The 24,450-nt window shown below is 42.2% G+C and overlaps 1 protein-coding gene across 1 annotated transcript in view; it reads right to left on the reverse strand.

Annotated features, from left to right (window-relative positions):
- The window catches only part of LOC310931815 (low-density lipoprotein receptor-related protein 1-like), a gene marked incomplete at its 5' end in the record, with an annotated part of 87,435 nt that extends 65,002 nt beyond the window's left edge, over positions 1 to 22,433 (reverse strand). Inside the window, 2 exons of the mRNA XM_083895044.1 lie at positions 10,999 to 11,139; positions 22,358 to 22,433. Of these exons, the coding sequence (XP_083751170.1) occupies positions 10,999 to 11,139; positions 22,358 to 22,433 (217 nt within the window). The remainder of the gene's footprint in view (positions 1 to 10,998; positions 11,140 to 22,357) is intronic.
- Between the last annotated feature and the right edge of the window lie 2,017 nt (positions 22,434 to 24,450).

The following is a 24,450-nucleotide window of genomic DNA, read 5'->3' on the forward strand; positions in this document are numbered from 1 at the left end:
TTCTTCCTCCTCCTCCTCCTCCTCCTCTACCACCTCACTTTCCCTTTCTCTCTCTCCCTCTCTTTCTCTCCGACATCTGCTGACCCATTTAGAAAAACACTATAAGCAGAGAAAATAAAGTTCACCCTCCTTCACAGTAAACGAGCTGTGGAGTTCTGAGTGCTGTGTGCAGTGCTTGGAAAGGATTCCGGTGCATGATATCTGCATATGCACAGCCTGAGGTGCAAACCTGTTACAGATGCCTCTTTCAGAATCTCACATTCACAAAGTCCTTTGGAGTTTGAATATTAAATTATTATATTCTGACGCAGCCAGAATGCAGTTCCTTTGACCCTTATATCTGCTTTTATCCATCTGGAATTTCCACTGTGCTGTAACCAAGAGTCTGAAGTATTTTTTTTTTATTTGTCTGACATAATCTTAAAGGATGTTGAAACTAATCTTAGAGGATACGAATACAAATCTCTCACCATCTAAAGCCTCCTTCACACTCAAATTAGTGGGTATACCCTTTAGGATGATTATCACCATTATCATTGCCGGTGGTTATTCTACCCTGTGGTGTTTCCTTCACCTGTGTCAGCCACACACAACAAATTGGGGTAACAAAATAGATACTGGTGGTTAGTTTCTTACTTGATGATTTTATTGATGAAATAAATGATTCCGAGTGCTGTCCAAAGTATTAAAAAGTCAGGATTGCAACAAACATTAAGGCTAACGGCTTTGCTGGAATGTGCGTTACAGCTTTACATAACAACACAAGGCGCATTAGGTGGCGAAAATAGAACAGACGAAGAAGAAACAAGCCTGTTTACCTGGGTCTTAGGTTCCCAATGGTGCCGACTGGAGCCAAAGCCAATTAAAAAACCCACATGAATTGCAGAGTGAATGCAGCCAATTACATTCTGGTGAAAAGCCCAGAATTTAACAGTTTTCTGATCAGTTTTGATTAGACTAGACTTTTTTTTTCTTTCAGTTTCTTTCTCTCTAGGGGTCGCCACACAGACCATATTGGATTTGGCTATTTTTTTTTTTACACTGGGCACTGATGCTTGGGTCAGTTTAGAGTGTCCAAATGGCTACCCAGCCCTTGACCTGTCAGGATTCGAACCAGCAGTCATTCGGTTACAAGCAAAGTTCTCTCTCCACTAGGCTATGGGCTGACCCATTAGACTCTACACAGCAGGGTACATAGCAGGGCTGGGCGAGATATCGAGTTTTGAACAAATATCACTATATTTTCATAAAATCCCACTCTTAGAGCCAGTTCTCCTCTCCCATGTGGGTCTCACTCAACTTCACCCTGCCCAACAGCTTTCCTGCTTTCTCCCCGAGCTCTGAGCAATGAGAACAACCTGTCCCTCCCCCGCTCACTCCTCCTGCATGTAGCGACCACATGGCGACACAGACACAGACTGGGGTTGTTGCATTTAAAAACATCAAACTGGCTGCGTTAAGTTTTTACTCGTTCTGAAAATATATTGTTTTCTATGAAGTCACGAGCTGGATTTTTGCAGAGGTGGAAAATCCCCAGTCGTGGGGAGAGAGAGAGTCCTGTAGCATGCTGTGTCCGAGAAGCACCTCAACATTATGTTATGTTATATACAGTGTCTACAGTATATGTTGTTTTACAGGACAATAACATGCTTTTTAATTTTCATTTCAAAAGAGCACATTTGCAGCTGTGCAGCAAAAATGTATCCAGATAGGAATTGTATATCGTCATTCAGCAAAAGAAATATTGAGATATGTGGATGATCATTAATTATATGAGGGGGAAACCATTAGCCCGCATGTCGACATTCCCTTTGGGAAACCACGAGTATTCCCTCAGAGACCTCTCTATCCATGAGATGGATATAAATACCCACACACATAACGTGGTTACTAAACTCAAACAAGTGCCTCAAGATGCTTCCACAATGATCCCACCACAGCACTCTGTGTGGAAAATGTTTGTGCACATTCACATTCAAACTGAGAATTAGCTTCTAATACATCTGGCGTAAGAAGAAGAGCAGCTGTTCCATCTGGGGGATACCAGCATATTATGGTGCTTTTCCATTATACAGTTCTAGCACTACTCGGCTCAATTTTTTTTTTATATATATTTTTTTTTTTTTGCTTTTCCATTAGGGAGAGAACCTGGTACCAAGTGCTATTTTTAGTACCTGCTCTGGTAAGGTTCCAAGTGCGTGGAGTAGACCCAAGTGGTGCTAGAACAGAACAGCATAATGGAAAAGCCCTTCCACCCTGATTAACATTAAATAAACATTGTGGTGACTTTTACATAAATTGCAGTACCAGTATTTAGCATTTATTGAGCGTTTTTCATGGTGTGAATGACAAGCAGCAGAGACTGTAATCTTAAAGCTCCCATAGACTGGTAGTTCCAATTAACTGTGTTTTTTGGTGTGAATCTGCGCCATTACCTCGATTATGAAGCCCTAAAGTTTCGAAACAAACAGTTCAGCCACTGATGAGAACACTGGGTTTTATTGTATTCTTGGGCTCTGCAAGCGCTCTGAAAAAGCCTCGAATTGTGACGTAAGGATCCAGTCTCCTGAACAGCAGATGCTCCTGCTCCGGGCACTAGTCCGGGCACACCCGGTTGCGTACATTGAACCGCAGAAGAAGAATAACGTCCGAGGTGTTTCACGAGCGACAGTGTCTTCTGACTCTGGGTCTGACCGGGTCAAAGTCGTAAAAGGGACTGCGGGCGGAGAGTCGTGACAAAGCTATTTTTAAACATTGTTAAAACAATGTTTTGATAATGAGTAGCAGTGCATCCATCGTTCCAGAGGGGGGAGCTGCGCTTCCGAGAGCTGTTGTGCGGATTACGTTACTTCCAGGTACCTAGCCAATCAGAAGACAGTGGAATAGCTCACGTTGGCTGGCCAATCACAACACAGTCCGTCTTCTGGGGGTGAGATTTTGGTCTGAAACAGCGCGGCTGACGAGTGCTTCAGTTAGGAGAGATTTAGATTGGCTCGTTTGGAGCAACTAGGAGGTTTTTGACCATAAATGTAGGCAATTAGCAGTTTAGCAGTTTGTTTCCATGGGAAAAGATGCCTTGTTGATGCCAGAGGTGAGAAGAAAATGACCAGACTGGTTTGAAATGATAGAAAGGTAACTCTAACTCAAGGGATGCAGAAGACCATGTCTGACCAAACACCATGTCAAACTACAATAATTCTCTGTTTCTCTCTCTCTCGCCGTTTCTTATATGAATGACATATTACATAAATAAGTGGAGTGATTCATCATGATTGAAACGATGAGTCATAATAACAACAAACTTATGTTCAGCTTTACTGGAACTTTTATTGCTAGATAATATTGGACAATGTGACTCATTTCCACTGTGCACAACAGGTAATCCTACAAATGATTCCCCAAAGACTGCAGTAGTTATGCTTCATGTGTGGCTTTGGGTTGCATGAAACATATTTGACCCGTTCAAAGAATCATAGCAGGGACATGAGGATAGTCTCTAGAAAAGTGTGTTTCCCTCCAACACCTCCAGACCCCACCATCCCCCAGTCCTCAGTTATGCAATGACCTTAAATTTGGATCCCCCGTCGATCTTTTGTGCCGAGTATAAAAGCTTCCTTTTCTTCCTGCTCTTTGGGTTCCATGGCAGCCCCTGACTGACTTCCATAAAGTTTGCTGTCAGCTCAAATGAACATGTTGTGCAGGGTGACAGGCCGGCCTCCCCACTGACTCACTCTCCCCAACTCACACTTAATGGCTGCATGTACTACAGCAAGCACATGTAGTACCGAGGCAGACACACCATAATAAGTCCCCACTCAAAAACAGATAGTGAACTGTTTAAACCTGGGATCAAAATGCATCTTGGACGCATCGCCTGTGACCACTGTGACATCTGATTGGGCCTGGGCTTCCCCTGCACAGCTGTCATATGTGTAATAACAACATCTCAGTCTGATTGTACAGATGTGTCTGCTGTCAACGTGTGTGTGTGAGTGTGCGTGCGTGCGTGCGTGTGTGTGTGTGTGTGTGTTCTTGTACTTGCGGCATACTGAGGACCAATGAGGGTTTTTAACCAACAAATTGAGGTCATTTTTACGAAGTGGGGACATTTTGGCCTGTCCTCACTTTGTTTTCATTGAAATCACTTCCTTAGGTTGCTATAACATGCTATACTCTGTTTGTCAAAAAAAAATAATAATAATAATTTTGGACGACATAGTATAGTATGAGTTTTTTGTCAAATTTTGGACCAAAAATTTTTTGTCAGTTTTTTTCAAATTTTGGACGACATAGTATAGTATGATGGTTTTGTCAAATTTTGGACCAAAAATTTTGGGTTAATTTTTTTTTTTTTAATTTTGGCCGACATAGTATAGTATGACGTTTTTGTCAAATTTTGGACGACAAATTTTGGACCAAAATTTTTGGGTCAAAAATTTTGGGTCAAATGTTTTTAAAAAATTTGGTCGACATAGTATAGTATGACGTTTTTGTCAAATTTTGGACCAAAAAAAAAAAAAAAATCTAAAAGAATGTCCAGCCCTTTCTGCTCTGGGGCTCCACCTGCAGACATTTTATGGTACTGCAACCAGTAGTTTTTTGTAGATGTCGTTCATGAAGTAGATATTTGTAATTGTGTTGTTTTATAAAGTGTAAATGCTGGTCCTCAGTATGCAGCAAGTACAAGAATGTGTGTGTGTGTGTGTGAGGAGCTGAGTAAATCAAAGCAAATAAATGCTAATCTGCAAAATAAATTAACATATAATATGCAGATTAGTGTAATAATGCTGTGGTCAGACAACTGGTCAGATAAGAGGGCGGTCTCTAATGTGTCCTGAGGACAGATTGTGTTGTAGCACGCTCAGGAATTTGGACAAATGAGTCCTCAAACCACAATCAAATGTGGTTTCTGTGATCGACGCACTGGGACCATTAAGACCTGTACTGTTAGGACCACTGAAGATGGATGTTATTACCAGGTGTGAACAGGACCTAACCATGACCCACATTATGTGTGTGTATGAAAAGCATTACATTTTATTCATACTGAAACAGACAGATTATCAGAACCAAATTATACTGTAATTTCAGGACTTTAACTGTATGTTCAGTCTCAACTATAGAAAAGAGCAGATCCTGTTCAGGGCTATGCCAAAGTGAAACATCTAAAACACGTCCTTTATTACTTAAGCTTTGACACGTGGTTGCAAATAGGAGGAAGTATGAGGACATATTTAATTAATGATTAATGTCTTTGACTTTTGCCTTCCAATACATGTTTTCTTAAAAGTTGCACCTTTTCCCGTTGGTTGACATAAGAGCTTTTCCCATATTTGTTATTTAAAAAAAAATCTTTATTAAAAATCTCTACCATAACAGGTTAAATTGCATCAATAAAACAATCTGTGAGTAGATTTATTCAATTCTTAACACACGTATTTCTGAGAGTTTACTACAAATCAAAGGAGAGCCCTCATTATAAACGTATCTGGCTAGATTGGAACAAAGCAAGAATGTTTAATAGCAAACTGTCATGCCCACAAGGATCAACACAAAAAGACTTAACGGCAGAACTCTTTCTGTAAAACAGCAATAAAAATCTATTAAATCTAGATACCTTCTCACTGAAACTTCTCAGTCTGTCAGTTGTGTTGCAAGGCCTGATGTCTTACATACAACACAGCACAACTGTTGCAGGATAAAACCCACCACAGACCGTTTCCTCGCATAAAGGAGACATCTTACCAAAACCAAGCAACAAAGGGAAAACCTGAGGTGATTACACCAGAGGAAAGACTGGAGATGAGATATGAGGAACACAGAGGAGAGTTAATGTCTCCAGCTGCACTGACAGACAGAGAGGGAGACAGGAGGACACGGGACAGAATTAAAAAAAGGGAGACAGGGCGTGGAGGAGACAGCAGAAAAGGGGGAAGTGGTTCCTGTGTGGCGTGAGAAAGCCCCCGTGTTCTCTGTCTGTTGATAGGCCGGTGAGTAGGGCTCAGGGCCACAGACCAGAGGGATTTACAGGGCTTTGCTCCTTCCTCTGTGGAAGCAGTGTGTCAACCGCTGCATCTGCAGACCCTCCTACCCCTGCCTGGTGCCCCCCTGCAAGTGCATCTAGACGTATATTACTGATTATAGGCTATGAAAGAATCTCCTGTGAAGAGCTTTTCAATAGAAAAAGGTTATGAGCCATACAAAACTATTTTTTTCTTCTGCTCATGAGTTTAAACGCTAATCTGCTTCATTTTCGACAACGAAAAGGCTTTTTTCCGGTAACATCCTCAAGTTATTTGCAAGCGCAGATAACCTTGTTGGCTCAGAACCACCTCAGGCAGCTGCCTCGAGATGATAACTCAATCTTTAACTTCAGAGCTTCCTTACAGCTTGCCCTCAGAACATTTTTTCAACCGGCAGAAGCCACAATGTGCGTGTGGGACATATATATTTTGCTCTTGATACAACTGACATCCAATATTCTTAGAGAAGTTTCAAAACATTGCAGCGTTAGCTTTCATTTGAAAACTCAGGGGCCGTTTCTTTTAGTCAGGACAGGCAGAAATGGTGATATTTGAAAGCAAAACAAATTCAAAGTTTCACCTCATTTGTCTCATAACAGAAGTCCCAGTGTTCACCACTGTTGTTTCTCATTAGCGGAACTTTCTAACAAAGCAAACAACTGAAGCGCACACACACACATGCCCAGTGTACCAGAAGGGGTCACGTGGTGATATTACTGTACATTTTCAGGTGCAGAACAGAACTTAAACGCTCGTCTGGAGGCAGATTGTGACAACTGGAAAGTGTTGGCACAGGGGAGCGGTTTATTTGCAAGTGTTAACAAAAGGAGTTACCAGCTGAATGAAAGTGGTTAACGCTGCATGGGGAAAAGAAAGGCAGAGCATTTGCATGCCTGAGTCGCATTTCACCCCCTGCTTGGAAGTCCTCCTGTGGACATTTTCATGCTAAAACCAGGGGCTGAAGATTTTAACAGAGAATTAGGAGCAGATAGAGGTTCTATAAGTCTTTTTTTTTTTTTTTTTTGAAGTTGAAGGAGATTCTGTCATGGACTTCTCATGATGGAGAAGGGGCTTACATGCTAGGGTTTACACAAACATCTGCTCCCATTCGCTGGCTCAACCACAATAATGAATCATAATTGCACACAGACTTTGGTTATAGACTGGGAGTGTTGTGTTGTTTTTTTTACAGCAGTGTTCAAACAGAACAGTGAAATGGCATGCAAGTTGTGACACAGCACTTTTATTTTACACAAGAGCGCCATGAAAGTTCTGTTTCCACAATCGCTTTGGTAATTCAAGCTATGGCAGTAAAAAAAGTAAAAGCTTTGATTCGGAACTATAGTCAAAGCTAAAATGTCCTGACCCCAGTACCTCTGCCCACCCATCTTTGCTTAACTAAGACGCTGAAAAGCAGTTTATTGGGCCACAGAGAAGCTTCCATGTGTCAAATGTCTTCTGTGGATTTGCTTTTGTTTTTGACTCAAACCTCCAAAATTCCAAAAACTTCAACAACATTTTCAAAACACATCTTTTCAGTTGGATGAGAACTATACTTTTCTGATAAGGTGGTGCAGTAAATGAATCATTCCTGCAACTACTACCACAGTTACCTCTCTAGCGTGTTGCAACAGGGAATATGGTCCTCTATCGAGCAGTGCTTTGCTGCGTGCAATGTTTTCGTTTTCACGTTCTTGCAGTATATGAAAAATGTGTTTCATAAAATAATGAATAAATACCAGTTTCCACCCAGCACTACTTGTTAGTATAAGATGGTTTCCAGTCTTCTCGTTAGCATGTCGACCATCATGCCAAACTTTAAAACTTAAATTCTTGATGACGGAGCATAAACTTGAGCCAACAAATTTAATGTACCAGCCTGGATTACGCAATGTTTTTCTTGCCATTCTTTTTTATTTTATTGGCTTCCTCTATTCATGCTGATTCATGCAGCAGCACACATTTCTCAGCAGGCACCCCAAAAAAAATCTGCTCCAAAAGTATGTAATCTGGAGATAACCTCCTAGTTTAATATTTTCATTACATATGGTCAACATCAGTCTATGCATTGTGGAGTTATTTCTGCTCTCGTGCATTGTACACACACACACACACAGAGAGATGAAAACTATATCTTGGCTCCTGGGTCGTGTTGGCACACAGACTATAGGGTCTTTAAAGAATAGCAGTCGCACACCGAGCACCGTCGTTGAGACACAGAGCATAAACTCTTGCCCTGAAGCCACATGTCAACCACTTCCCGAGCCCTAAGCCTGTCTGTAATTGAGGTGAAATGGCTTGTCTGAAATCAATTGAAGCCATGCAGTGAGTGAGTGGGGGGGGGGGGGGTCAGGGCTGTCCCTGGGAGAAGATGACACGGTCACACCTGCAGACAGGGGCCTGTACAGGCAGTCTGCTGATGGCTATCTGAGTGTCTACTCAGGGCAACATGAGGGCGGTGCACAGGTGGGGGTCTGAGGGCTATGACGTCCGTGCAGCTGGCAACCTGCCCACACCTCCACTCATCCATTTATTAAAACAATTCATGCAGATCCATGTGCAGACACACACTCTCCCATTACTCTGCTTCACTACCCCACGAATAAAACTTTTTTTTTTTTTAACCCAAAGTCTAAGGATGCTAACACAACAACAATGACCCCCACTAGCTTCAACTACCATCTCAACCCCGGGACATTAACACTTGACGTGATGCAACGTTACAACGCCACTTCTGTGGATGCAGATGCCTGTCTTTAGCTGCTCCGCTTAATTACAGCACAGAGGAACGGTTTGGAAATGACAGGCAATTAGACCTCCAGGCAGCATGATACTGAAGAGTATACTTTCTTCCAGCATGGGCAGTAGAGGTGTAGATCAAAGATCCTCACCAGACAAAAGCACCCCATTACAACGCCCACCATTTTGAAAGCAAGTGAATTCATAATCACTGTAAACAAACCAGGGGGTGTTTACTAAAAACAGAACTGATTGCGGCGTATATAAGACGGGCAGAGTGTGATTTTTAATTTTTCACATGATGCGCTATGATAAAGAATCTAAGGCTGGGGCCACACTGTAGAACGGCTGATTCATTGTTCTGCTGCATCTTGCGCCCATCTTTTGATGACACAGGGAGCGTGTGTGCTATGTTTTATATAGGGTTTAACTTTGAAAACGCCATAATATACTTGGCACACAAATGTGCCCCTTTACTCAGCTCATCACCAGGACTCGTGAAGCTGCGCATCTGCCAATTATGCAAATACTTTGTAACTGGCACACTGAAACTGCGATGACAGACGATTTTAACGGTTTACTGTGCGACTGGCATCGAAAATAGGTGATCCCACAAATGAGCCACGCGGTAGTGTGGCTGCTCCAATCAGTTAACATGCGTGTGTGCCTAAATGAAAAGAAATATGTTCTGCGTCGTCAAGGCGCTGCTCACGCATCCAGTGTGGGTCCCGATTTAAGAGCTATTGGCTGCATCCAGTGTCTGTGACAGTTTCATTTACAGGATGGCCAGACTGTGGAGGTAATCCCACACAGCGACGGATTCTCAGGTTCTCAGGCAAGCATCCACAGGAGGGAAAGACAAAGGATAGATAGAAAATTGGGATGTCATTGGGGTGACATACTGAAAGTAGTGCGACGAAAGTATCACTCTGGATTAACTGTACGTCTCTGTGTGTTGGCCCCGTGATGGACTGGCGACCTGTCCACGGTGTGCCCCAGCCTTTCGCCCCCCCCTATGTCAGCTGGGATCGGCTCCAAGCTCCAGGTAGACAATGAATTGAATGAAAACCATCACTAATTTCAAATGTTAGGAAATGGCAGAAATCAAATGGCTGCAGGTTTGTGCTGTAAAATATGCGTTATTTGCAATATTCAAATGCTTATTGCTAATTTTCTTCCCTTCTGAAAAATACTTATAACAAGATGTATTATATCGTACATGAAAATATGTGTGAATCAATGAACATAGTGGAGTGACAGATAATAGAGGAGACTTTTTGCATGCAGGATTCTTGCTGTGATTTTACTCACGTCTTAGACTCACTCAGATATTTTCTAGAAATTTGGGTTTGGCCGTTTTGGAAAATGTCCATAGCAACTTCAGCGGACATTCATGTTTTTGCACTTCAGTCTGCGTCTAAAAGCAGCTTATTTTAGACCTGACCCAGAAAACATTTCTCAAAGCCAAATAAGACTGGATACATGTCACACAGGAAAACCTGGGAATTCGAGCTCCGGCAATTTCACCAGCTATAAATAAGACCTAGTTTTCAATCATAATTAATACTCAATTATATTTGCACCCACAATAACAAGACTACGAATGCCTGCTGGTGTCAGCTGCTCGTTTGTGCGCGCCAGACTATTGTAGGAATATTTGCAGCATGACTGATGTAAGGTGTGGCACATGCAGACCATAAAATCACTATTAGTGCCTGCATATAAACAGAGGGGAGGCTTTTACCAGGGAGAGTTTATGGATGGAATATCGGGATGGGGAGGCAGACAGAAGTGAGTGGCTGGGACAAGACTCTGAGGGACTGCGCAGATCCTGCCAACGTCCAGACAAGAGCAGACACATCCCTGAACGTTCAGACTAAACATGGCCACATAATTAGAGCTATAACTCAGCAGAGCAGCCAGAGCACACACTGTGAGTCTGTGTCCTTCTTAAATGAGGACATAACCCATCCTCTTATTCAGACAAAAACAAAACCGTCTGAACGAGTACGTGTCGTCGTCTTGAATGTGACGTCTTCTCACATCCAGTGCAATAACAAGATGATTTGATGACACAATAACAAATCGGTTGATCGAAAAACTCAAGGGAAACAAAACTAAGGAGTGAATTGAGCAACAACCCTCGTGGCACTCAACCAAAAGTGTGGAGAGAACATGAGGACACAAACCTGCTGAGAGACACTTTTAGTATGTACTTTTCTGCAAGCGCACTCACAGATATCTGGTGATTCGTCGGAGCCATCTGGACAGTCCTTCTCTCCATCACAGCGCCAGCCTTTGGAGATACAGGTCACCTGGTCCTTGCATACAAACTGCTTAGTGCTGCAGGTTTTCGGATGGTTGTCCACTTTGGGAGCTGGGAAAAAAAAACAACAACAACAGGAGAGTTGATGTGTCATCATGACAAGCAAAGGCATTTTGGAAACATGTTTAAATCACAAATGTATTGTCAAAGAAATCCAATGCACAAGCACCAAATCTCGGAAAATACCATCATGAAAATGGTTCATCTGTCACATTCTCTCCAGTGCAGAATCCACATAGGAAATTTCCAGTTAGAGGTAGCATAGATCTTAACTGAAAAGGGTAAAGCAACACGCAAGGGTCAACCCAAGTTTACAATGATGTTTTTGTAGCAAAAGACCCACAGGCACACTCTCTATTCAGGAAAAAACTCCTCTGCAAGTTTACAACCGACAGTGGTGCCTTTTAGTCCTGGTTTGTTTGTCGTTTCCCCCTCTTCTTACGAAACATCTAATTTCTTTTCGCTCTTTTTTTTTTTTATTACGTCGAAGGTGTTTTTCAACTCTCACCACAGAGGCTCTTTCATGTGACATGGCACAGACATAACTGGGCATTCAATCTCCGTCAGACCCATGGGAAAGTGCAGAGCACAGTCGTTTTTTGGGCAGTAAGTCAGCACAGATTGTTGAGGTGTAACCACAGGCGAGCAGCACCACAGCGATGCTCGACGATCAGCTGTGTGATCCTGCTGACATGCTTTAACTCGGGCCACACCGAGCCCAGTTCAAACAGAGCTCCGCCCACACAGCTTTACATCAATCTGTCCACACTGAACATGTCGCTCATGTATCTTCAACAGTCCAAAATAAAAAAAAAGTGTTCTCACTTAGCTCTTGTGGTATATGGTAAATGTGTGTTGCCACCACTGTATCATTTAAGGGAATGTAATTGTACTGCTCACAACATTCAATTGTCCATTTTCATGGGACTTTTTTTCCCAAGTCGCACAATGGGGGTAGTGGTTATCGCTGTTGCTTTGCAGCAACCAGGTCAGAACAAGGGCCTTTCTCCATGGAATTTGCATGCTCTTCCCGTCTGTGGGGGTTTTCGGCCAAAAAACATGCAGCTCTTAACTGGACACTGTAGATTTGACCATAGAAATAGATATAGATATACTACCTGTCAAAAGTTTGGACACATCTGAATGTTTTTTCTTTATTTTCATGACTATTGTAGATTATCACTGAAGGCATCACAACTAAAAATAAACACATATGGAATTGTAAACAAAAAAAGTGTGAAATAACTCCTAGATTCCTCAAAATAGCCACCCTTTGCTTTGATTCCCGCTTTGCACACTCTTGGCATTCTATCTTTGAGCTTCCTGAGGTACTGTAGTCACCTGAAAGGTTTTCCCAACAGTCTTGAAGGAGTTCCCAGAGATTCTGAGCAATTGTTGGCCCTTTTGCCTTCACTCTGCAGTGTGTCCAAACCTTTGACTGGTGGTGTAATTGTGTAAAAGTGAATGGTTGTTTGTCTCCATGTGTCCAGGGTGTACCCGGCCTTTCACCCTATGTCAGCTGGGATTGGCTCCAGCAGCCCTGGAGGTTTAAGTGGTAGACAATGAATGGAAAACTAGTTCCAATCAGAAGTAATCACAATTGGGTCCTTTGATTATTCTGATTTATGGGAACACTATATTTCTAGAAATATCCATAGGACCATTATTGACATTCTATGCAACTGGAGGCAGAAACCTAAGATGGGAGCAGCCAAACTATAACCATCTGGCTACACATCACTGGAGGTGAATTTGTTTGAACTGGCCCTTTACATAAAAAAATGTTGAAACACTACACTATGTGTGCAATAAGAGTCAGAGTACAGTTTCAAGCTCATTCATGAAAATAATCCGTCACCAAGCGTTGCCTTGTCAAAACGAGTGAAAGATGAAATTCTCAGGTTTTTTCCCTCAACAAGGAATTTTTTTTTTTTTTAAATAGGTTAGAAGAACATAAAAGAAAAATGTGTCTTCTCTATGACCACAATGGCCACACCAAGCAGGAGGGCTGTTGTTACTGCGTTGCTCTGGGAAGGACAGCGCTGAAGGTCTCATTGTGATTCTCTGCAGGGACTGAGCCCTCTCTCTCTCTCTCTCTCGTCCTGGATGACTCCTCTCCTTACGTACTTGGCAGGCAGAGAGGGGTTTGGGGAGGGCAGTCAGGCCGTGTGGGGGTGCACCGCGAGGGGGCTCGTATGTGACTGAAATCTCAAGAGAGCATGAGGCTGGAGGATCATTGCAATCACGTTCCTGTTGACTGTCAGGACTAAAGATTTAAGACCTCGGTGACGTCTGAGTCGAACAATAAGACGTCTAACTATGAGGGGGTTTTTAAAAACAACAATTAGAAGTATGAGAGTTTTAGGGATTTGATCACAGCTCTGCCATTATTTGAACAAGACCTTGATATATGAGGAGATTAAGAGAGAGAGTGCTGGGTTTTGAAATGCAGAGCTGTGCTGACCCACACTTCTCTACACACAGACTTACAAAATAGAATTCAAATGATGCAAGACAAAAGGATACCACGAGACAGAGGTCATATTAAATATCATATCGCTGAGGCGAGAGCAAGATAGAGCTGTAGAAGGCAGTTTAGATGACAGGCACACAGATAACCACTTGGTGAATATATGGCTAGAGGCCAATATAGGTTTTTTTTTCAGCTTACTAATGCCCTGGTACATTTAGTAAATACATTTATGTTGAATTTAATCTGCCTACACAACCAAACAAACAGTCACACTGACTGGACCGTGAGATGAAGTGCAGACATGCACAGAAACCTCTGCTAAGTGAAGGCATTCCCTCAGCCTCTCAGGTCCCTGAGTGAGGCAGCTGGGCTGAGCCAGTTGTTCCTGTGAGTAGGCATAAAACTGGAAATAAAACACTGTGGTTTCTAATTTTATCATTGCATTACACACCAGCATGAAATGACCACAGAGGGGAGAACCTCTGAGCCTAATTGGAGGTTGTGGCTGAGGAGGGGTTAGAGACTGGGGGGGAATACTGGCATCCTTCCCTCTCAGTAGTCCTCTTTCAAAGCCCACTTAAAATATCTCAGACAGAGATGTGAATTGTTAATTCAGCCTGCAAAGTCGCCTTTTCCCCCAAAGTTTCTGCCAAAACGCTGACAATTTTTGGAGGGTCCAAATCAGGCTGGGATGTTAAACCAGTTGAGTACTCTTTGCCTACAAAAGAGGATGAAGAGGGCCTTTATTTCATGTATTCTTGGGTTTGGCCCAACAGCAAACACCAAACCCATTTAATCTAGGTACATACTCAACTTACAAAAACTCCTACGAGCCACGTGTGTTTGCTTTCCACAGAGTTCTCCGCTGATAATAATGCCATTCTAACTAAAGCGTTTCCTGCCACAGATGACTTACAGTGACTTCACTGCAGGAAATCCCATTAACAGATCAGAACGGTCAGTATATGATCATCTCGGCATCAAGATAACCTGATAAAAATAGCCGTTCTGAGGGCATCTACTGGAGCACGGATGTGTGTAATTAGAGTGGAAAATGAGGAAAGTAGCTTTCACAGTCTTTGTTGAAACCCTCAAGAGTTTTGTATTTCACACCAACACTTAGTAAAAACAACCTTGCAAGGCCGTAATAATGATGTTTTAAAACAGCTGTCCTTGACATACAAAAATGCCCTGACACTTCATGTAGTTATACCAGGTTTTATTGAGTGGCATCTTTATACTGAGAATTTTTTGATCCTCTACTTTTTTTCTACGATTTTTTGATCCTCTACTAATCCTCTACAAAGATCCTCTACAAATTCAGTTTTTTAATGCAATTATTCAAGTTTAGCTATTCAAATTCAAATTATGTGATTCAAATTCAGTTTTTTAATGCAATTATTCAAGTTTAGCTGTTCAAAGTCAAATATAAATGATTCAAATTCAAATATAAACGATTCAAATTCAGTTCCTGGTGGCACATATTTCAGCCCATACTCTACACTCAACCAGTAAACAAATTAAGGTTTGGTAATGGATTTCAAGCACTTACTTTCAGGAAACTGTGCATTGAGATGCTGGTGGTCAAAATTAGAAATACCCAAATGTATGAGGTTTACTTTTAATCTAATCATTATCTCATTATTTTTGTGAAATCTCAAGCAGAAAACACCCAGGAATGATTTTCATCTCGTTATTAAGAGCTGGAAAGTAATGCACTATGTGTAGTCTAAATTACAGAAAGGTTGCACATAAGTTAGGCCTTGGTTCAAAATTCAAGGTTCAGACCTTGATTTTGAGGGATCATTAAACCCGTACTGAACAAATATTTGCATCCTGAATTTGAGACGCACACAATGTTATAAATCACAGAGTTGCCCGAGTGTATGAAAGTTAAACGTCCAATAGGTTGACTTGGAGCATTCTACCACTTGAACAGAGCACACGTTGTAAATCTACATTCTACCCCTGAGCCTTGCATTTACCATGAGCAAATGCACAAGCGTAGAAAGAGAGAGACTAAAAAAGCTCCTCTCAAATGTCGAATAAAATCAAAACAATAGCAAAGGGCCAAAAGGAACTCTATGGGAGGGCTCAGGATGGAATGGTGAATAAATAGTGCTGTTGCACTAATTCAGCAGACAAGTGACGGAGGCCTCCAGACAGTATCACCAGCTGGGACTCAACACTGACTGACCCCGCTCCCCCCTGCGATCTGTCTCCCTCAATATGGCCATCCGTGCTCTACAAATCAACTCCATATACATGCTGCACATTCCAGCGCCTTCTAATTGATTTCATGTGTATAGCTGTGCCTCAAAAAAGACAAACTGTTGCAAACCAGCGGCGAGATTCGAGACAAGCCAAGAGCTTTGATTTTGGATTCAAGGGAAGGATCGTAGTCGTTGCTAGAGTGTCTTTGCTGCAGGGCTGCCAGAGAATGCATATTCAAAGTGTAAAGCTACAAACACCACACGCCACAATGACCATGACTGTCATCCAAATGGACAAAACTCACCAAATAAGGTACATATGATGTTTACTTCGTAGTAATCAACCAACCCAATTGTCTGCTGGGTAATTTCTTGGCTGGGCTTTAGAGCATGGTTGGTATTAAATGCCGTTTAAAGATAACAGGACAAATGGGAAATGGGAAGTGACACAAACGGATAGATCTCAACAGTCTTTGCTGCGTACAAAGGCTGTGGCAGTAGAAAGTGGGAATGAACCTATGGCTGTTTCTCATCACCCACCACTTCTTCCCTTTCTGGCGAATTCAAAGCAAGAATCCATGTATTATGAGCTAAAAAAGTCATAAAGTTGAAACAACAACTTTAAGCCACAGTCAAGCACTGGAACACTTCATCCTAAGAACAATGCACATCAAATACAATGTACATAAAGGCACTGAAGCTCAAAACTCACAAACTATTTCCAAATGGGTTGAAAAGCCGTAAAAAACATCAGAGGACTGAGTTTTTACCTATGGTCGCTACTCCTTAGCAAGAAAACCTTGTTTTTGTGTCATCACACAACAAAAGGTTGCAGCTTTGACCTCAGAGGTAACCTGATGAGGCTCTGCAGGACGTCATAGCACAGAGCAGTAAAATGCAACACACACTGGGTGAGTGTGATGGATGGACACTGAGACAAATAGGGAGATGGTTCCTTTGGCTGGATCTAAGAAGAGACGGCATTTGCACCCAAAGAAGAAACGTGAGTGCAACTTCTGGCTGGCTTTTGTCCTTCAGTTACATGAAGGATTAAATGTTTCTGTGATTTAACGTGAGTGGATCTCTATAAATACCTCATTAGATTCACTCTGCGAGGGGCAGAGAAGAAGAAGCATTCCTGGCTCAATAACTGCAAGAAATGACTCATAACCAATGCACAAATGTGCAGTCATCCACTTCATAGATTTAACAGATTACCTCTCTGTTCAGAGAAAACTTTAGCGTGTGATAAATAAAATAAAAAAGGATTTAATACTGTTTTTCATTAGCATTCGTCATATGTTTTGAAAATGAGGGCAGAGACTACAATGGATGATGTAACTCTTCTTAAGGCCATGTGGGGTTGTTGTTTTTTTGCTCACATTAGTTTTTATAAAAGTGAAAGTCCAACAAATGAACAATAGGGCACAGCTTGGCAGGCACATTCATTCACTGATTCATTTTCTACCCCTTTATCCTCTTGAGGCTCGTGGGGGAAGAGCTGGAGCAAGTCCCAACTGACGAAAGGCCTGGTACGCCCTGGACAGGTCACCAGTACACCACAGGACAAACAACTAGTCACGTTCATATCTATGGTCAAATTAGACTGTCCAATTAATCTCATCCCTTCATCTACATGTCTTTGTACCGTGGGAGGAAGCTGGAGTTCCCATGCACACACAGCAAAGGCCATGTCAGTCAAAACACAGACAAATGGCACAGGTGATCTATTCAGTTTTGGTTTGTTGGTCTAACCAGGATTCAAACTGCCGTCCTTGCAACAATGACAGCCATCGCATCACCGTTAGGACCTGAGAGTTCATCCAACTGGATGCAATTCACATCTTGCAGTATTGTTAAATCAAGAGAAAGTAGTAGAGGCCTGTCCAAAAGGTTGCTTGGTTTTTCAGTAGCTGTTGTTGTTTTTGTGGCTAAAGTGGTCCAATTGTTATTATTTTTGAAAAGGCAGCAGTCAACTCAGCCAGCTGACCAATACTACAACTACATCATGGCCCTGGACGATGAGTCCAACCAAAAATATTTATTTCACCACATTTTCTACACAGTAAGCAAACAGATAGTAAATGCTTGTTACGTGTTCAACTACCATCCAGAGTCTTGGATGGAGACTAAATAGTTTTGATGCTGTGCATCGATCCATAAAATTGAAATCTTATATCCATATATTACTCGACCCTGGGGTGGTTGGTTGCACAGTTGGTGCGAAATCAACCAGTCGTCCCTACGATCACATTCAGTGTGTTCACCTGCATGTGAAAAGTCCGGATTTTAGTCGGACTAAGACAACAATAATTAGCTTTTCTTAATGTCACGTGAACACATTAGTCCGGCTAAAATCGAGCTAGTCGGACTAACATACCTGGATAATGTGATTCATAGTCTAATTACTCCTGCATGTATCTCTTAGTCAGACTAAAAGTTGGACTCTCTTCAGACAACACGGTCACGAGAGTAGCATGTACAGCAGGTAAGAAACATAATAGAACCACAGCACCATCCATCTCACCTCACCTCACCGCTCGCTGTTTGTTTTTCTGTGACATAAAGGTCAAGAGGAAACTAATTCAATACACACTAGCTGTAGCTAAATGCAGCGCCACCTATGGATGCGGAGTCAGACATACACTGCCAATAAATCGATTTTCTCCTCCGTCAGTACACTTGGACTTGGCAAGTTGTCCAATTGCCAATCTTATTCGGACTATAGCCTTAGCTCAATTAGAGTGTGCATGCAAACATACAGACTGACTCTCCAGTCAAGAACTGAGTCAGCAACACGGGACAAATCTGAGAGTTTCATGAGCGTGAGTTGGTAAAGCCAGTATTCTCACAGGTTTGAACAACTCTGTGTACGCCCTTTCATGAAGAGCACAGAAAGACACATCGGTCTCTCAATTCTATAACTTAAATGGGGCTTTGTTCATATGTTGCATGTTGAAAACACATAATTATCTTAATGACAGGAAGGAAAGCAGAAATGCATTAGGCATAGCCCAATTTAATCTCCTACAAAAACCCAATGAATTGAATGAATTCTGGAAAGCCGCATTAAAACACACGCCCACCCACTCTCTGTCTTTTTAAAGAAGTTCTGTTGCCTTTTTTCAGGGTCTTAGACGACGCTACACAGGGAAAACGGTGATGAAGCTAAAAGAAAACACCACTTACAGTAAACCCACTGCTATTCACAATTAACAGACACTCTTTCATCAGCGCTCTCACGCCTCACATATGCAGGGGAATAACAGAGAAGACGGCTACGTTTGTGCTTTCACCTTCTAGTCACAGTGGAAATTAAATGGAGTGCAGGAGTGAAAGGGATAAAAGAACCGTCTGCCATTATCATTTCACAAATATTTTCACTAGATTGGGCCTTAAATGCAAAACATCTGCACATGAGCTTTACATCAAATTTCACAAGTCGAAGCCAAAGAATGCATTAGAGCTGGACACTCGGCTGCATTTCATGCCAAATACTTGCTGTTTTATTATGCTATGTTTCTTTGTGAGAAGAAGTGTCTGAGTGGCAGGAAAATATTCCAGGGATTATCCGTATTATCTGACAAAGAGCACAGACGACAGATAACCTCAGGTGCACAGTGTTACAATAACTCCCCAGTGGCCTCCACTTGGAGGAGCTGCATGTTTTCTGTCCATATTCCATTGTCTGTTGAATTTGTATGAAGGATGCTGAATTTTTTTCCCCCCAGCAGATGTTTCCAGTGATAGTTCTGAGGAGAACGTATAGTCAGGTCCTAATAAAAAGGTCACGCAAGCAGCGTGTAGGCTCCTAAGGAATTCAACCTCTTTAGCCTCTGACCCACATTTATACTTTTCGCAAACAGGATTCTACGGCCTCCAAAGGTTGTTTAGAACAGATCTTATAAGTAAGCTGAGCAGCCACAAAGTTATCATGCAGCACAGACGTTTAAACAAACATGAAAGTTTGGGGTCACCTATACAATTTTTTGTGTTTTCCATTAAAAGTCACACTTTTATTCATCAAAAGAGTTGCAAATTAATAGAAAATATAGTCAAGACATTGACAAGATTAGAAATAATGATTTTTACCTTTGCTCAAAGAACCAGCAACACTGTTTTCAGCTGTGCTAACATCATTGCACAAGGGTTTTCAAGGGTTTTCTAATCATCCAATAGCCTTCTAACGTGATTAACAAACACAATGCACCATTAGAACACTGGAGAGATGGGCCTCTATACACCTATGTACATATTCCATTAAAAACCAGACGTTTGCAGCAAGAATAGTCGTTTACCACATTAACAATGTATAGAGTGTATTTCTGATTCATTTAATGTTATATTCATTGAGTGCTTTTCCTTCAAAAATAAGGACATTTCTAGGTGACCCCAAACTTTTGAACGGTAGTGTATGACTCTACCATGAATCTTAAAATGATTGCGGTAATTGAATTTTGCCAATAAAATCAATGCAAAACACATGTTTTGTCACCACCATGGATTAACAAGGACTAATATACTAGTTGATGTGCCATAATGGACTCATTTGTTTTCCCCGACATATACGGTCATTTGCTGTGCTTCAGCTGAATATTCACCATGTATTAGATGTAAAACTTTAAGCATTACCAAATGACACCATCAACCCATCAACTCTAAATGCAAGGGTTTATAAAAAGGTAAACAATATGAATTGTTTCCTAAATGTAAGTGTAGAACTTTCTTTAAATTGCCACAAAACAATGAACGATCGTAAATCAAACAATTAATCCTGAAGCCTTTGTGATTGTTTAACTGCATCTTTGAAAAAAATCCCAATTGTTCTGCCTTCTTCTGGGACTGTGTGTGTGTGTGTGTGTGTCAGTCTAATGGACGACACCTTTAACTGCTATAATAATAAACTAAGGGCGGCATCAAAGATCAATAACAAACAATGAGCTCTGTCCAATGTTTAACTGTTAACTCTGGCCTTATGACCCTTGTGTCACTAATCCTTTCCCCGTTCATTAATTCATGCTGTGGTGATCCAGACAAATCCGTTCCAAATGACTGACCTCAGGATTTGCACCCACTCACTTTTCTACCCTTTTGGAACCAACGCTGATCCAAACAGAGAAGTCACTAAATAAATGTGACGTTAGTAATGACATCACACACACACACACACACACACACACATCATTTCCATCCCTGACTCTCTCTAAGTGTAACTTCTCAGAAAACATCCCCCCCAAAAAATGTTTTTTATTCTTATTTTGCGTCTCCACCTCACTCCAGTCCAACCACCTACCCCACCCCATGCAGTCACATCTAAGTTGGATTAATGGTCTGCCTGTGTCCAGATGTTACACACTGATGGAGGTGGGCGGAGCTTGCAGGCTCCTGTAAACCTATTGCATTCACTCTGAGCAACCTCTATAAAACTCTAATGTATCTTATGTAAGAGCTTGGAAGGACATGGCGTCTGACTTTAGTGGCAAAAGTGTGGCTTTGATGTTAGAATATCAACGTAAACATGGACTAGAACACTGACAGAGTCTACTCCATTGAAAGTAAATGTATTTTTCATCTATATATAAGGTTATGTGTGACCTGATCAGTCACTTACACGAGCCATAGTATATACAGACCTTCAATTCGGTGCTTTCTGGTTTTTAAAACCTTGAAGCTCAACAGGTCTAAAAAACACACTGCTGTCACAGGAGCATCAGCCAGGACAAAAGAGGAGAAACGCACAATTCTCTCAGTGACACAGACTCAAGAACACTGTCTGTCACTGAAAACACTGGGATTCTCAGGCAACAAGCCCGCGCCATTAGGAGGATTATACCTTCATGGGCAACTGTTGTTTTTCCCTATGTGTCAAGCAAGTGAAAACAAACATGAAAGCTGATCTGACTGAAGACTCCCGCGGGTTTAATGTGAAACTCCAGCGTGCAGCTCTGACTCTGGGGGATAAAGAGCAGCAGCAGCAGCAGCAGCAGCATGTTTTTTTTTTGGGGGGGGGGGGGGGGTTTGGATGGTAGAAAAATCAGCTGTCGCCATACACACACATGAGAACATGCGTCAGGGATTGTAGGCTTTTTTTTCCCCCCTTATTCATCTTCATAAAAGCCATTTTGTCGCAGCAGAAACGATCGCTGCAGCTCAGTCTGAGTGAAAGCGTTGCGATAGCCCCTTTTTTTTTTTTTTTTTTTACCTGCTGCTGCTGCTGGATATTGCAACTGTGAGTGTGACTAAGCTCAGTGTGTCTGGCATCCTCACAGGCCCATTCTGTCTGCTCACACACAGACAGGAGATCTCACTCTCTCTCACACACACACACACACAAAAAGAAACGCAGTCAGATTCTTAGGCCACTGCTCATTTGTGCGCGACTTTCTCTGATTAAAGGCTTTCTTATAATTATGGAGACGCAGCTTTGTGGCACACACACACACTGTTATCATGAAGACAGACAACTCTGGTGAGCACAGGCCTGCACACACAAAAACACAAACACACACACACACAAAAGTGCTTCTCCTTTCCTCGAGTATCAACCATCAACAACAGGCTTTCTTCTTCTTCTTCTTCTTACCTATGGTGGCACCGTTAGGAGAGACGATCCCCAAGTGGAGTATAATAAATCCCAAGTAGAAGCACCTCATCGCCATCTCCAGAGCGATGCCCGATGCTGCCACTGCCGTTAGAAAGGAATCGGGGGGAAGTTGGCTGGATTTTCAGACGCAAACAACCCGATCCACCACCTCATCCGAACCGCCTCGGTCGGTTCGGGTGTGATTGTCCGCTCGGCTGCGCCCTCAGCTCGGCTCAGCTCAGCTCAGCACGGCTTTTCCACAATCAATGGAGAGTAGATACAGTAGGTCCTCGGTGAGGCGTTCAGCGATGCAGCAGCAGCAGCAGCACAGTCATGTATATTTCTGATTGATCATTCAAACATGATGCACAGACAGTGTAACCTTTGTGTTGCTCTCCCTCTGCTTCACCACACCATGCCGCTACAATTGTCCTCTCGCAGGGACGCGCTGCAGCCGCCGGCTCCGCTCAGCACAGCACAGCTCGGCTCAGCCTCAGCTCATTCCGCGCCGAGCTCAACAAATTACCAAAAAAAAAAAAAAAAAAGTACACGCGTTGTTTGTTTGTTTGTTTTTTCTCGCTCGCTCGCGGTGGCGCTGATGCTTCTTTCCCCGTGAGCTTGTGGCTGCATGAGTGGATGGTGGACCTCTCCAGCTCCAGCAATGTGTGTGTGTGTGTGTGTGTGTGTGTGAGTGAGTGAGTGAGTGTGGATGTGTGGACGAGTCTGTGACGTAACGCTCGGCTCCTCAAAAAGTGGGATAACCAAAGCGGCGAGCGCGCTGTGCGCATGCTCCAACACACCTCCTTTTCTCCTATTTCATGCTCTTTTTCAACAAGCGTGGGGGCGGGAGAGAGGGAGAGAGAGAGGGAGGGCTGCAACTGGTGCCCCAGGATCAAACACATTGGCTCAACAGCGCTCTTCTGACCCCTAGTGGCCTTCACTATTCATGTCAGTTTCATTATGTCCTCAGGAACAGGGGCGATTCTAGAGTCTGTAGGGGCTCTAAGCAAAAATTCCCAGGGGGCCCTTCCAACCAGTGTTCATCACATCATTATGTTATAAATAATCTGACACCAATGAAAAATGTATGAGTTCAAAATATTGTTTTTTCTCGAAATGAATGAAATAACATGGAAAAACCTTGTAATTAAAAAGTATGTGAAAATATAAACGTAAAGAACAATAAAATACTGTAGATAGCTTTTAAAAAATATATATATAAACTTAGTAAAAAATATATGCATTACACTGTAAATAATCCTTTTCATTTTCCAACTTGCAGAACGATAACTTCACACAGGTTAACGTGAGGTGGGGCCCCTTTAGGGAGGTTACCCACTGAGATGTCATTGAAAATCGCCCATTGTTTTTTTAAGGGGGACTGGGATGCGGCTGGTCACTGCACATTTCAGTAAAAACAGTCCTCAGGCTCCGAGTGTCGGGGGCCCCTTATCAGCTCGGGGCCCCAAGCCCCTGCCTTGCCTGTTCACAAGCTGCGCCTCTGCTCAGGAACTCATCACTACTACTACACAGCTGAATGATGAGTTGATTAATTAAAGGTACATTATGTAATAAATCTAAAGCAACTGGCCATAAGATCCTCCTAATATGTCACAGAGACTCAGGAATAATGTTCATATAACAAACTGAACTCACCAACAACAACAGTACAGCCAAAATATTCGCATTAAAAACTATATTTTGCAGACTGCAAATCATGTTTATGTTTTGAAATCATGTTTTGGCATGTGGCGCCACCTACCGCCATCTACCAATCATTGCAGTCAGTAGAGTCTCAGCTGCCGAGCCACCACGGGTTGCCAGTTACGTCTGAGCTACAATGGCGGAGAAAACTAAACCTAAAAGACCTCAGTATTTTGAATTTGAGTGTAGTAACTGCTTTTGGCCACATTCTTACATATGGCGCCTTTAACTAGTTAAACAACATATAAAGCCTACAATAATGAGCCATAAAATATGTTGTGTTTGAGTGATGTTAAGGTAACACAGGACATAATGGCAATAAGACAAAAGTAACAAGGCCTGTTTGTGTGGTCTTTAGTGCGTTAATGGACACAAAGGTAAAGTTAAAG

This window comes from Microchirus variegatus, assembly GCF_963457635.1.
Source record: "Microchirus variegatus genome assembly, chromosome: 9".
Taxonomy (NCBI): domain Eukaryota; kingdom Metazoa; phylum Chordata; class Actinopteri; order Pleuronectiformes; family Soleidae; genus Microchirus; species Microchirus variegatus.